General features: G+C 40.1%; 1 protein-coding gene across 1 annotated transcript; it reads right to left on the reverse strand.

The window, feature by feature from the left end:
* Positions 1 to 1,239: 1,239 nt before the first annotated feature.
* LOC133643181 (5-aminolevulinate synthase, non-specific, mitochondrial-like) lies at positions 1,240 to 13,054 on the reverse strand. The gene is made up of 11 exons (XM_062037605.1): positions 12,902 to 13,054; positions 9,394 to 9,625; positions 9,139 to 9,321; positions 8,932 to 9,057; positions 8,587 to 8,806; positions 5,606 to 5,790; positions 5,357 to 5,536; positions 5,104 to 5,268; positions 2,928 to 3,196; positions 2,688 to 2,850; positions 1,240 to 1,559 (listed from the first exon to the last, which is right to left on the reverse strand). Exons 2-11 carry the CDS (start codon positions 9,605 to 9,607, stop codon positions 1,399 to 1,401), a joined length of 1,866 nt encoding a protein of 621 aa, XP_061893589.1. The 5' UTR covers positions 9,608 to 9,625; positions 12,902 to 13,054; the 3' UTR covers positions 1,240 to 1,398.
* Between the last annotated feature and the right edge of the window lie 1,473 nt (positions 13,055 to 14,527).

The raw sequence follows: 14,527 nt of genomic DNA on the forward strand, positions 1-14,527 counted from the left end.
AGGCTTAATAATGCGCCACACATTTTCAATGGGAGACAGGTCTGGACTACAGTCTAGTACCTGCACTCTTTTACTAAGAAGCCACGCCGTTGTAACACGTGCAAAATGTGGCTTGGCATTGTCTTGCTGAAATAAGCAGGGGCGTCCATGATAACGTTGCTTGGATGGCAAAATATGTTGCTCCAAAACCTGTATGTACCTTTCAGCATTAATGGCGCTTTCACAGATGTGTAAGTTACCCATGCCTTGAGCACTAATACACCCCTATACCATCACAGATGCTGCCTTTTCAACTTTGCGCCTATAACAATCCGGATAGTTATTTTCCTCTTTGTTCCAGAGGACATGACGTCCAGTTTCCAAAAACAATTTGAAATGTGGACTCGTCAGACCACAGAACACTTTTCATAATTCCATCTTAAAAGAGCTCGGCCCAGCAAAGCCAGCAGCGTTTCTGGGTGTTGTTGATAAATGGCTTTCGCTTTGCATAGAGTTTGAACTTGCACTTACAGATGTAGCAACCAACTGTAGTTGCTGACAGTGGTTTACTGAAGTGTTCCTGAGCCCATGTGGTGATATCCTTTACACACTGTCGGTTTTTGATACAGTACCGCCTGAAGGATCGAAGGTCGCGGCCTTGCCACTTACATGCCGTGATTTCTCCAGGTTCTCTGAACCTTTTGATATTACGGACCGTAGATGTTGAAATCCCTACATTGCTTGCAACAGCTCGTTGAGAAATGTTCTTAAACTGTTCAACAATTTGCTCAAGCATTTGTTCACAAAGTGGTGACCCTCGCCCCATCCTTGTTAATGACTGAGCATTTCATGGCACCCACATGTTCCCAATTAGCCTGTTGACCTGTTCCAAATAAGTTTGGAACTTTCTGTCTTTCTTGCCACTTGTGCCAGCTTTTTTTAAACATGTTGCAGGCATCAAATTCTAAATGAGCTAATATTTGCAAAAAAAATTAAAGTTTTGTAGTTCGAACGTTAAGTATCTTGCCCTTACAATCAATTGAATATAGGTTGTAAAGGATTTGCAAATCATTGTATTGTTTTTATTAACCATTTATACAGCGTGCCAACTTCACTGGTTTTGTATAATAGAGCATGTTGTACTTCAGGACTGACCGGTGAAAGTTCATATTTTGCTTGGACAAGGCAAACAGTAGGAGGCAGGAGGTTTATCTCAATAGTAGTTCCTGGTAATCAATAATGGATTCCACAGACAATGCAAAAGTTTCCAGCTCATATTTTATTTGAAGCATATATAATCTAGAACCAGAGTATTTTATAATGTTAAATAATGTATGAGACATCACGACATGTATAGGACTGGGCTGGGCATGTTTGTGCCACCTGGAGCCCGACGTTGACGATGGAAACAACGATTGATTATGCGTGGGCTGAGATAGGGTGGCTGAGGCCGCTGAAGTACGACTTCTCTCTCTCGTTCATCAGCTCAAAGTGCAGAGGCTGCTGACAGAAGGTGCACTCAGCTGATGAGTGAGGCTTCAGCTGCAGGCCCACCTCCTTCCACGTGTGCACCAACCTCTCTGTACACAGCAAAAGGGAAGAGATTAGGGTACTATGTCAACTACATATCCATTATACATGGTGATGATTAGGGAAGTAATGGTAAACCATGGTAAAACTGACAGTATGACTGTTCTTTAAATCAAAATGATCGTGAAACTGCCCTTTGATAGGTTACAGATGCCAACATGAAAACAAGAAACATTAACGTCTTTCCCCAATAAGAAACGACATGCCCAATTCTAAACGTACTGATATTCATGATATTCAATCGTGCACATTGAAATTACAAGCTGTGCTCTCTTAGAACAGGGTGATCGTTCTATACTTCGAGGAATAGACCTGTCTGAAGAAGACATCTGCAACCGGAAGTGACATCACAGACTGCAAGTAAATCGCACAACATCCGTTTTGACTTTATCATTAAAACAAAAACACTAAACCGAGTGATGTGCCAATAGATTGACCACCAACCACGATCGGCCAACACTGTATTTATAATTAGTCACCCGGCTGATAAGCAGCTAGCAGTTATTTATGTGTCTCCATAAATGGAGCCACTACATAAGATGTTAATAATCACCTCCATTACGGCAAATAAACTGCAAAACTTTGTATCTTATGCATCATAATCACTGGAGGACGAGGCTGAACGTACTGCACACCGAGAAAGAAAATATGGAACTAGTTTAAATATTGTATTGATATTATTTAACTGTAAATAGCACTCTCCATAAATACATTTAAAAATTTAGTACAGTTAATACATGTGATCGGTATCGTACAATCTCACTCATGGATGTGAATAACGTGGCTCGCCCAAAGCTGACGAAAAAGTCACATTCAGCTCGCTTTGCCGTTTAGACTGAAGTCTCATTTGTAAAATTCAGATTCCAAATGGATTTGGCCTGAATCTGATGCAAAAAGATCAGATTCGAAGCACTTCAGAGCATTAAGACTGGCAAAAAAATCTGATCTTTGTCATTTGAGGGCAAAAAACCCCATCAGATTTGGTGTGCAGCGTAAATAGGGCTTAAATTGTGATTTATATTGCACGTCAAATAATCTTACAGCGGGTATGGAATTTTCTCACTCCTACAGTGCTGAGATTTATTCAACATTTTCAATCAATAATTTAGGTTGCTTACCAACAAAATATTTCATCATCTCAGGAGTGTGGTGAGGTGTTGGTGCAATGCGCAAAAGCTCCTCCCCTTTTGCCACGGTGGGATAGTTGATGGCCTGCACGTAGATATTATGGCGACTCATCATGAGGTCGCACACCTCCGTGTTCTTTTCAGCGTTGGACACCTTAGAAGAGGACGGCGGGACATTAGGACCAAGCCTCAGTTTCGGTCGACTGAAGGACGTCGTTTATGGCGACTTACCCGCACGGGGATGATGTGGCTTGGGCAGTGCACCACGGGGAGCCCGGAGTCCATCAGCATCTGTCTGAGCAGCTTGACGTTGCGCTGGTGTTTGCGCCTCAGCATGCGGCCCTCCTCGCCCTTGAGGACCTGGATGGACTGCTTGGCGCCGCTCAACAGCATTGGAGGCAGCGAGGTGGTGAAGATGAAGCCGGCGGCGTAAGAGCGGACCGTGTCCACCAGGGAGGAGGTGCTGGCGATGTAGCCCCCCACACATCCGAATGCCTTGCCTGAAAGCAGGATGAGACAAGTGATGGTTTTGTTTTAATGGATGCTGAAAAATATATGCCGACTTTGTGACACTTGGAAAAATTCCAGACTTTTTCCCCCTCCAACAGCTGGCACCCTAAATAAGTGACAGAACAAATCCTGACTTTTTGACATTAGAAAAAATCCAGACTTTTTGACATTAGAAAAAATCCAGACTTTTTTCCCCTCCAACTGCTGGCACCCTAAATAAGTGACAGAACAAATCCCGACTTTGTGACATTAGAAAAAATCCCGACTCTTTTCCCCTACAACTGCTGGCACTCTAAATAAGTGACAGAAAAAATCCAGACTTTTTCCCCCTACAACTGCTGGCACTCTATTTTTTTGTTTTTTAAATAATGTCCTGCCCAGCTTCTCGGGCAAATCATATAGCAGATGTAGATGCCCATATCGGCTGTTCAGATTTACTTTACAAAAGAGAAGTGTAGGATACTTCTCTTGTTGCCTTACTTGTATTTTGACTTTATTAAATGTTTTTATATTATCATTTGGTGCAGCCGGGCCGGAGCAGGAGGGGATAGAAAGAGAGAAAAAGGAAGACAGAGGGGGGAATTGTGGGGACAAGAGGGAGGATTAGACAGAACAAATCCCGACTTTGTGAAACTAGAAAAAATCCCAACTCTTTTCCCCTACAACTGCTGGCACTCTAAATATGTGACAGAAAAAAACCCAGATTTTTTTTACATAAAAAAAGAATCCCGTTTTTTTGACATTAAAAAAATTCCGGTTTTTTGACATTAGAAAAAATCCCAAATTTTTTACATTAGAAAGAATCCCCACTTTTTTCCCTCCAACTGCTGGTACCCTAAATAAGTGACAGAAAAAAATCCCGATTTTGTGACATTAGAAAAAATCCCGATTTTGTGACATTAGAAAAAATCCCGACTTTTTGACATTAGAAAAAAATCCAGACTTTTTGACATTAGAAAAAAATCCAGACTTTTTGACATTAGAAAAAAATCCCGGACTTTTTGACATTAGAAAAAATACCCGACTTTTTGACATTAGGAAAAAATCCTGACTTTTTGACATTAGAAAAAATCCCGATTTTTTGACATTAAAAAAAATCCCGACTTTTTGACATTAGAAAAAAATCCCGACTTTCTGACATTAGAAAAAAATCCCGACTTTCTGACATTAGAAAAAAATCCCGACTTTCTGACATTAGAAAAAATCCAGACTTTCTGACATTAGAATAAATCCAGACTTTTTGACATTAGAAAAAAATCTCGACTTTTTTTCCTCTAACTGCTGGTACCCTAAAGTGACAGAACAAATCCCGACTTTTTGACACTTAGAAAAAATCCCGACTTTTTTCCCTCCGACTGCTGGTACCCTAAATAAGTGACAGAAAAAATTCAGTTTTTTGTGACAATTTTGTGACACTTAAAAAAAAACAAAAAAACAACAACATTTTGACACCCCCAAAAGGCCTCCAATTCCCCGGGAACAACTGCCGGACTCCTCTGCCTCACAAAAATATGTGAAACTGTGCAAAAAGATGCCAAGCAAGAGGGCTGCGATTCCCTGGTAACACCTGCTCGAATCCTCAGCGTCACAAAAATACGCCAAACTGTGTAAAATTAGGCCCCCAAATGACATCACTTGGCCTGTTTTTGGGGTCTCGTTTGCCGGGATTCAATGCTTGTTCTCACGCCCCCTGCGTTTTTTTTTGTTATATAAATTTAATTTGCGTGCAATTCAAGCCTCTGGTCTCCTAGCAACCAGGGAGCTGCTCACAGCCCCTTTAAGCCCTCTAGCAGATGGGGTGACACGGCTCAGTAGAACAAGATATTCCTACTATGGAAGACACTTGTTCCATTTTGGATGGAAGGGAAGAAACACCTTGTGAATAGAATATGCTTACCCAGAGTCCCTGAGATGATATCCATCTTGTGCATGATGCCGTCACGATCTCCAATGCCGCCTCCCCTCGCACCGTATAGACCCACAGCGTGGACTTCGTCTACAAACGTGATGGCGCCGAATTCATGGGCCACATCGCACATCTCCTCAAGTGGGCACACGGCACCTATCATGGGAGGAACAAGACAACACAAAAAATTAGTAATTTCCTAGACAATTGATTTGCGAATGCGACAAACACGGAGTAAACTGACCATCCATGGAATGGACAGTCTCAAAGGCGACAATCTTAGGTTTCGTGGGATCTCCCTTCAGCAGCATCTCTCGGAGGTGAGCAACGTCATTGTGGCGGAAAATGAACTTCGTAGCTCCGCTGTTCCTGATTCCTTGGATCATCGACGCATGGTTGCCCGCATCGGAGTAGATCTCACAACCTACAATAACGCAGAACGTTTTAGGATAGAGCGGGTCATTTGGAATACTTACAAGATTTAGAAAACTACCTGGCAGCATCTTGGCCAGAGTGAAAAGGGTGGAGTCGTTGGCCACGAAGCAGGAAGTGAAGAGCAGCGCTGCATCCTTTTTGTGGAGGTCCGCCAGCTCTTGTTCAAGCTCCACGTGGAACTTGCTGGTCCCGGAAATGTTCCGAGTGCCTCCTGCACCAGAGCCGTGCTTTCGTAGCGTATCCCTGGAGGAAAATAGAAGGAAAACAAACTAAATTCAGATTTGCAGTGGAAAAAACTAAACATAAATAAGTAATATATTTATGTAGGGCCTTTAAAGGATTGCCATGCAAACAATGGATGCATTGCCCTTGGGTGTCATGTAATTTCAGTTCTAACTCGGATCCTTTGTGTCCAGCCAGTGGAGAAAACTCACAAAATCTATACGCCCTTCACATTTCAGCAAACATTTGTATGACAGTACATTTTATTCTCATCGGACAATATGGTAGAAATTCAACTTTGGTATACCGGTACTTTAGAGTAGTCAGTGAACAGCTTGTATACAATAGAGAACTATCAACTGAAAAGAGTGATTAAAGTTAAAGTACCACTGCTAGTCACACACACACTAGGTGTGGTGAAATTACTCTCTGCATTTGACCCATTCCCTTGTTCACCCCCTGGGAGGTGAGGGGAGGAGTGAGCAGCAGCGGTGGCCACGCCTGGGAATAATTTTTGGTGATTTAACCCCCAATTCCAACCCTTGATGCCGAGTGCCAAGCAGGGAGGTAATGGGTCCCATTTTTACAGTCCTTGGTATGACTCGGCAGGGTTTTTTTTTTATTTTTTATAATGTCCTGCCCAGCTTCTCAGGCAAATCATATAGTAGATGTAGATGCCCATATCGGCTGTTCAGATTTACTTTACAAAAGAGAAGTGTAGGATACTTCTCTTGTTGCCTTATTTGTATTTTGACTTTATTAAATGTATTTATATTATCAGGGGTTTGAACTCACGATCTACCGATCTCAGGGCGGACACTCTAACCACTAGGCCACTGAGCAGTTAAAATAGGGGTAAAACAACAATCCTGAGATAGGAATAACCATTACTTTTTCTAGTAATGAGTAATCCAATTACAACACTGTTACTGTACCGATACATTTAATGTAACATGGCACTCTACTTTTGAAGTGCTTGTGTTTGCGTCAGCGAGACAGCGTCAGGATCCCAGCAAGTGCACTTCACAAAAGTAGCTCCTTAGTAGTGCAAACAGCCACACTCATTCATACACAGACAGGAAGAATGAACAACAATTTAATGAAGTGAAAATCGTGTAATCCTACAATAACTTGTTTGTGGAGAAGGCGAGACAGCAATTGATGCACACTTTATTAACAACCAGTGAACACATTCAACAGGAGCTGCTCTGAGCAACATGTCCTTCCAGTAAGTCACTGCCCGCAGACTACCATTTCTGAGCTACGGCCACGACTCAAAACTATGATCAAGCTCTTGCTAAGATCATGCGTCACTTGTCAACAGGCACTACCTTTTAAAAAAAGGCACACACTCACGCACTCTGCTCCCATGAAACGTCTCCACTGCGAATGCCAGATATTTGAAATTTAAAAAAAAAAAAGAGCAATAGATACAGAATTAAATTAAAGTAATTAGTAATTCAATTACGTGCAATGCAAGCAAATACTGTACTAAAATAACTAAGTCTTGCATTGGTCTGGGGCTGCATGAGTGCTGGCACCGGCGGGCTACGGTCCATGGACTATGAATTAAATTTTTGTCTCTGTGAACAAATTATAATGGGATTGTTTGTGAATGCTGGTTGTCGTTACAACTACAGTAGGTGTAGGTGGCAGTGTGCATCGCAGCTGCCCTTCCTAACTCGAGGAGGACCGATCACATATAAACCATTACTAATACTAAACAGTACCGATTTTCGATACTTTTGTGTGTGCTCATGTGGTAAGAAATAAATATTTTTTAATATTAAAATCAACATTTTTATAGTCAACATCTAAAACCAAAGTGATTGTTATATCTTGCATGCAGTAATTTCAGCTTATCCTAGCTGTGTTGCTGTATTCAGAAATAGTCTTTGCCATTAAGTTGAATGTGCCAGTCTTGTATAACTGAACAAAGTAAGTATTTTGATTTATTACGTGCATCTAGATTTTGATTAACAAAAGGTGTTAAAAATGCCATGTAAATTTGCTAATGCTAATCTGTAGCATGTATATGGCATATCCAATGTAAATATGCATTGAGCCAGCGCATTTTAAAAAGTGGAGCTCTACTTTCGAGCGCTTTCTATCAGGCTTGTTTACCTTGTTGGCATGGAAATGACATTGTAACATTACCTAGAGGCAGTCTGCTACGAATAGGCCCGTTTGCACGCCACGTCCTTGAGCCGGTGCGTAGTCTGCATTTGCATGTGATCTCATTTGCAACAAAAGGGTACCAAAATTTGATTGTAGATTTGGGTGATTTGTTAAGATTGTTTTGAGAGTCTGTACTCCGTAGTACCGACAGATATCGTTTGAAACCTATACAAGTACCGATTTTGGTACTCATCTCTATTCTTGACACCTCACATACGCCTAGTTTACCAAAGAATAAAACGACATAGCAGCATGAGGGGTCACTGTTGCCGATTTGGTGACTTGACCACTTTATTTACCCAATATTAGGAGCCTTCAAAAAAATGTTCTTAAAAAAATATATATAGAAAATAGATACTTTTCAGGTGTTATTTGAAATGGACATGAAGCCACATATTGCTTTTTTGAAAGATGCTGCTGTGCTTCCCTCCCCCATCAGAGCATTTTTTTTTTAATGTGTTTTTAATCTCATCGAAAACGTCCATTACAATTACATGCGTCACGGCTAGATAGGCAAATTTAAAGAGGATGTGCTCTTGTGACTTCTAGGAGATAGCTAGCTAAAATGTGGGTGGTATACTCCTTCATGAGATACTGCGTATGGAGCCAGGTTAGAGTGACATTTTCTATCAAACTCACATTATCGATTGCACCACCCAAGGGTGTCGACTCATGCCCAGATAGTCGTTGCTGCACCAGACAGACACCTCCCTCTTGTCTTCCAAGGAGCCGGTGAAGTCTTCAGCCATGGGGAACTCACTCGCCAACCGGTTGACTGTTTTGAACACGCGGTAAGTGTGGTCGCTCTTCTTCTCTTCGATTTTCTTCTCGAAATAGCCATCGTAGTGGAAGCGAGACGCTGTCGGCAGGAGGAAGAAAGATGGCTTAACGCAATGCAACCGGTGTGTTGCAAATTGTTTCATCACTAAACAACCCGACCAGAATTTGTTGAAAGGACTAGTTGGTACAATCCCTGAAACTTACAGCTGATTGGCAAATTGTCCTGCAGCAAGTGAGACACCATCTTGGGTCGCTGCTTCAAGAGGGTCTTCATGAGGCACTCGCTGGTGCTGGTCATGGACGGCTTCTTCAGCTGGTCAGGAGACACCTCTGAAATGAGTAAAAGAACAACTTTTTATGTTATGCTGCTTATCTGGTGAATTGGTCAATCATTTTGTAGTGTTATCTTACCTTTCTGAACAGTGCGGACTTCCTGAACATCTTCTTGGAACTCCATGCCAACCTGGCGGACCACGCTGCTGTTCTTTTGGCCCATCTCCGCCGCCAGAAAGGGGCATTTGGAGGCCACAGCCTGACCAGAGGACAGCATAGAGTGGCCAGCAGATAGCTTGGTCTCCACCTCCGCTTTGGGTCCTAGAAGACACGCTGCCTTTAGATACAGCATATGCATTGCGATGGAACAGAGTCGTGACGTCCACAAGTCACCTTCAGCAGTGGCGTTGTTCTCGGTCTTCTGGCGAGAAGAGGACGACGTACACAGGGCCCGTGCAAAGGTCGGGGCCATTGGTTTGGAGGCCAACTCCATCATAATGGGGCATTGCTGGGCGTAGGCAACCAAAGAGTTCCTCGGCTGCTGCTGCATGAAGGCCTGTGGCACGCGAGCCAGGAAAGGACACCGGCGCATTATGACGTCCATCATGATTACCACGTGAAAGCTCTGAAAGAGAAAACAAGAGGGAAACACATTTTATTTATAAAACTTATCTGTATATATTTTTATACATATAAACATATTTATATAGGCTCCAGCTCCCACCGTGACCCTGAAAGGGACAAGCGGTAGAAAATGGATGGGATGGATGGACGTATATGCCTATACACACACACACACACGCACACACGCACACACTTTTAATTTTCATGACTATTTACATTGTAGATTGTCACTGAAGGCATCAAAACTATGAATGAACACATGTGGAGTTATGTACTTAACAAAAAAAGGTGAAATAACTGAAAACATGTTTTATATTCTACTTTCTTCAAAATAGCCACCCTTTGCTCTGATTACTGTTTTGCACACTCTTGGCATTCTCTCGATAAGCTTCAAGAGGTAGTCACCCGAAAGGGTTTTCACTTCACAGTTGTCATAGTTTTGATGCCTTCAGTGACAATCTACAATGTAAATAGTAATGAAAAAAATCATTGAAATGAGAAGGTGAGTCCAAACTTTTGGCCTATGGGAAACACTGCACAATTACGCAGGCCATGATTTGCATCCATACTTCACATCATACATTTCAATTGACAAGTCTTCAAGTCTACATTTTATAAAGTAACCGTTTAATTGTTATTACACACTTATTAACACATTAACTCGCCGTTGTGGCTGAAATCTTACTCATCTGCGTGGAGTTGCACACAGCGAATATAGCCCCTGTATTTTCCTATGGTAGGTGTTACAGTGTTACATACAGGCTGTTATGTGGACTACATGGTTTTGTTGACACATTTTGGCGTCGACGGGTATATTCCGCATTGGCTTTTCAAAAGAGTAGAGCAAAGGTGAAACATTTTTTAAATGATTCTTCAGGCTGCTACAATATGTTAAGTCAAATAAAGAGAGACTTATTGTAACACAGGCAATAACTCATATCTGACTACTTTAATAATCATTAACTCACCATAAAAAATAGAAAACCTAAGTGACTTTATGATTACTTAACCTTGATGACAAAATAGGTAAGAGTGTATTCGCTGCTGGCTGAATAGCAGCAGGGGTCACTGAGTGCCTCTCACGCTTGATCGTGCAATGAAGTAGCGACCAGGCCGCTGTTTTCATCATCACTCTACACCAATACTAATGATGTACAACACATATCATATCCTTTATCCAGAATATCCACATTTTCAGATTGAACAAGTACTCGCGCCACAAAGCTCTGACAAAATTTTGCCAAGTTTCCTGCACTGCAAAAATTCCTGGGTGAGTAAAATATTATTTGGAATCCCTATTATAAAATAGATTGTACATTTATCCGGGAGTCTGCCGAATATCTTTTAAAATCTTCAATGTGCACACTTATTTTTTGGATTGCCTGGTCGCTTGTTTTACGACTCACAAATAAGTAGTCCGAGCAGCCAGGTTTACTCAAAATTTCCATTACTTCCAATGTAATCTCATGTATATAGTCAATAAAAATAGATTGTAACTGTAAGCAAGCTTTCCAAAGATACTAACCTTTTTAAAATGGGGCAAATAGGAAAGTTATGACATTTTTAACAAAAAGGTCACACCTAAAATCTTGAGCCCCATTGACTTTGTATCAAAGGGGCCTTATATTGCAAAACCAACGTTTATTAACTATTGGTACCTGCTGTTGTGTATTTCGGATTCTGCCCTGTGACGTTAGCGGATTATCCATACATGGTATGAATTTACCCAAATTGTAGTCATTGTAGTCCGACGCTGTATTCAATAAGCTCCTTCTTTTTCTCTATCCTCTTGTTGTGGGGCAAACTGGCTGGTACATGCACATGCATCCTCCGCTGTTGCCATTTGTAGTACAAGATAGTGTATAGTTCAATTTATTTCTGCCGGTAATCTCGCTATAGAAGCGCAAAAAGCTATAACAAAAGGAGGGAGAAGACACTGTTGAAGTGGAGGTATGCAAATAAGACCACCCACAAAACAAAGCATCCTGAAGAGACGTCAAAAAGCAGCTTGAAAAAGGTCTGTAAAACATAATCTATGCAAAATGTTGACGAAATGGAAAAGGAAGTGTTTCACATGTAGAAAACAAATCATAATAATTTCAAAGGAGTTGACTAGAAATTAGTGCAATTTAATTGGTTTTAAAACTCCTTAACTTTCTCAATATTTATCAGTGACAGAAAGTGATACTTGTATCACTGGAATCGTCTCTACAAGACCTGTCTGATTTCTAGGCGTCTCAAAAAAAATAATTATTTAAACAAATCCCGATTCTTAATCGATTAAAAAATATATATATATATATATTTTCATAAATCTGTTTTGTCCAGCCACTCAGGCAATTTACATTGTTGATATAGATGCACATATCTGCTGTACAGATTTACTTTCTTCTTGCCTTATTTGTATTTGACTTTATTAAATGTTTGGGTAGAATTTTATTAAACAAAATTACTTGTTATTATATATATATATATATATATATATATATATATATATATATATATATATATATATATATATATATATATATATATATATATATTCTTTTAACAACTATATAAATTGATCACAGTTGTTCCTGTTTAGTAGAGGAATGTAGTTAATCATAAAACTATCACCCATTGTTATTAAAAAAAGTATTGATTTTGAACCGAGCATCGTTCTGAAATCGAGAATCGAATCGTGTGGTGCCCAAAGATTCACGGCACTGTTTTATTGCGGTTTTGAAGGAGGATAGCAGGTTATAGCTTGCTTTGTGTATAATTTTAGCTGTTTGCAAATTCACTATGTCGTGGAATTTCAGTATTTTTGATTTAATAAATAAAGGATTTGTATGTTCTCTATATCCAACATTATGTATTATTCTAACGGATCTTTTTTTTTAACACCATTAATGAATGTAGTGCACATTTGTAGTTATTTCCCCATATTTCTACACGATAACTCAGATATGTAACACTAATAAAGGTCAGTAAAAAAACACAATATTTACCTCAATTACAACTTCGGTGGGGGTAAAAATCCCTGGAATAGTTTTGATGCCTACTTAGCTGCTTTGGCCACTAGCCTTCACTTCCCAACACCGGTGTTACTTGAGTGTTCCTCAAGTTGAACGCCTTTATTACAAATGACACTGTTTTAGGTGAAAATATTAAAAAATATATACTCGTTGTTATTGAGAGAAGCACCGGCTTACATGGCAGCTAGCTTTTAGCCTCCCAGAAAGTGATGGCGGAGGTAAGGAGTGGTCAACGCTACGGAAGGGAAACAACTTACCGATAATAAAAACCTCAACAAGACAATCCACTTGGTCTAGGTCACCCTGGAGAGATGAGCACGCACAAGGACCACAGGGACCGGAGCAGGATGACTTAAGTTGGCCGCTTCGTTATCCTACACTGAGGACGAACTACAAGGGCGCGGATGTGCTGTTGCTTAAATAAGGCTCGGAGCTTTAAGCTGAAGTCTCGCGAGACTTTGTCAAGCCGTGAGTCATCCTCAGAAGTATGGGCTCGTTGTTTATACTTTTACTTTGAATTGAAATTTGATCAGTTGGTTGAGTAAGCAGCGGAATTAAATAAACGATGAGTAAATTAATCATGGATAAATAAATAAAAATAAGCGCATAGTTACACAACAAAAATTGTGTAACAGCAATGACCTTGTGTAACCAAAAAAAAGGCAATGGTAGCTTGTTTAGTTTATTTCCATCCATCCATCCATTTTCTACCGCTTGTTCCTTCCTTTCGGGTTCGCGGGGGGTGCTGGAGCCTATCTCAGCTGCACTCGGGCGGAAGGCGGGGTACACCCTGGACAAGTCGTCGCCTCATCGCAGGGCCAGCACAGATAGACAATGGTCATTGTTTTCCTAATAGTGTTTTTGGAATGAGCTTTAAAACTTTAATGAGCTTTAAAACTTGGCAGAGACTAACATTTTTGCAGCAGATTTCCGTAAACTGGCATACAGATGATGGCTTTTCTGCAGGAGCTCCTTAAAAACAGCGATGGGAACTTGGACCACTGGAAGAAAAAATATGTCAATGTAAAAAAAAAATAAAAAAAAATTAAAAAAAAGGAAAACAAATGCAAATGTAAAAAAGGAAAAACAAAATGTCAATGGAAAAGAAAAGGAAAACAATTGTCAATGCAAAAAAAAAAAAAAAGGAAAAAGAGTGCAAATGTAAAGGAGGAAAAAAAATGTAAATGGCAAAAAAAAAAAAAGGAAAACAATTGTCGATGCAAAAAAAGGGAGAAAAATGTCAATGCAAAGAAGGAAAATAATGTCAATGCAGAAACCAGGGGGAAAAATGTCGATGCAAAAAAAAATTACAACTTTTATATTTCCAGTATTACCGTATTTTTCGGACTATAAGTCGCAGTTTTTTTCATAGTTTGGCCGGGGGTGCGACTTATACTCAGGAGCGACTTATGTGTGAAATTATTAACACATTACCGTAAAATATCAAATAATATTATTTATCTCATTCACGTAAGAGACTAGACGTATAAGATTTCATGGGATGTAGCGATTAGGAGTGACAGATTGTTTGGTAAACATATAGCATGTTCTATATGTTATAGTTATTTGAATGACTCTTACCATAATATGTTACGTTAACATACCAGGCACGTTCTCAGTTGGTTATTTATGCCTCATATAACGTACACTTATTCAGCCTGTTGTTCACTATTCTTTATTTATTTTAAATTGCCTTTCAAATGTCTATTATTGGTGTTGGGTTTTATCAAATAAATTTCCCCAAAAAATGCGACTTATACTCCAGTGCGACTTATATATGTTTTTTTCCTTCTTTATGATGCATTTTCGGCCGGTGTGACTTATACTACGGTGTGACTTATACTCCGAAAAATACGGTATGTATTATGTATTATTACTTTGAA

This window comes from Entelurus aequoreus, linkage group LG26 (genome assembly GCF_033978785.1).
Source record: "Entelurus aequoreus isolate RoL-2023_Sb linkage group LG26, RoL_Eaeq_v1.1, whole genome shotgun sequence".
NCBI classification, from domain to species: Eukaryota; Metazoa; Chordata; class Actinopteri; order Syngnathiformes; family Syngnathidae; genus Entelurus; species Entelurus aequoreus.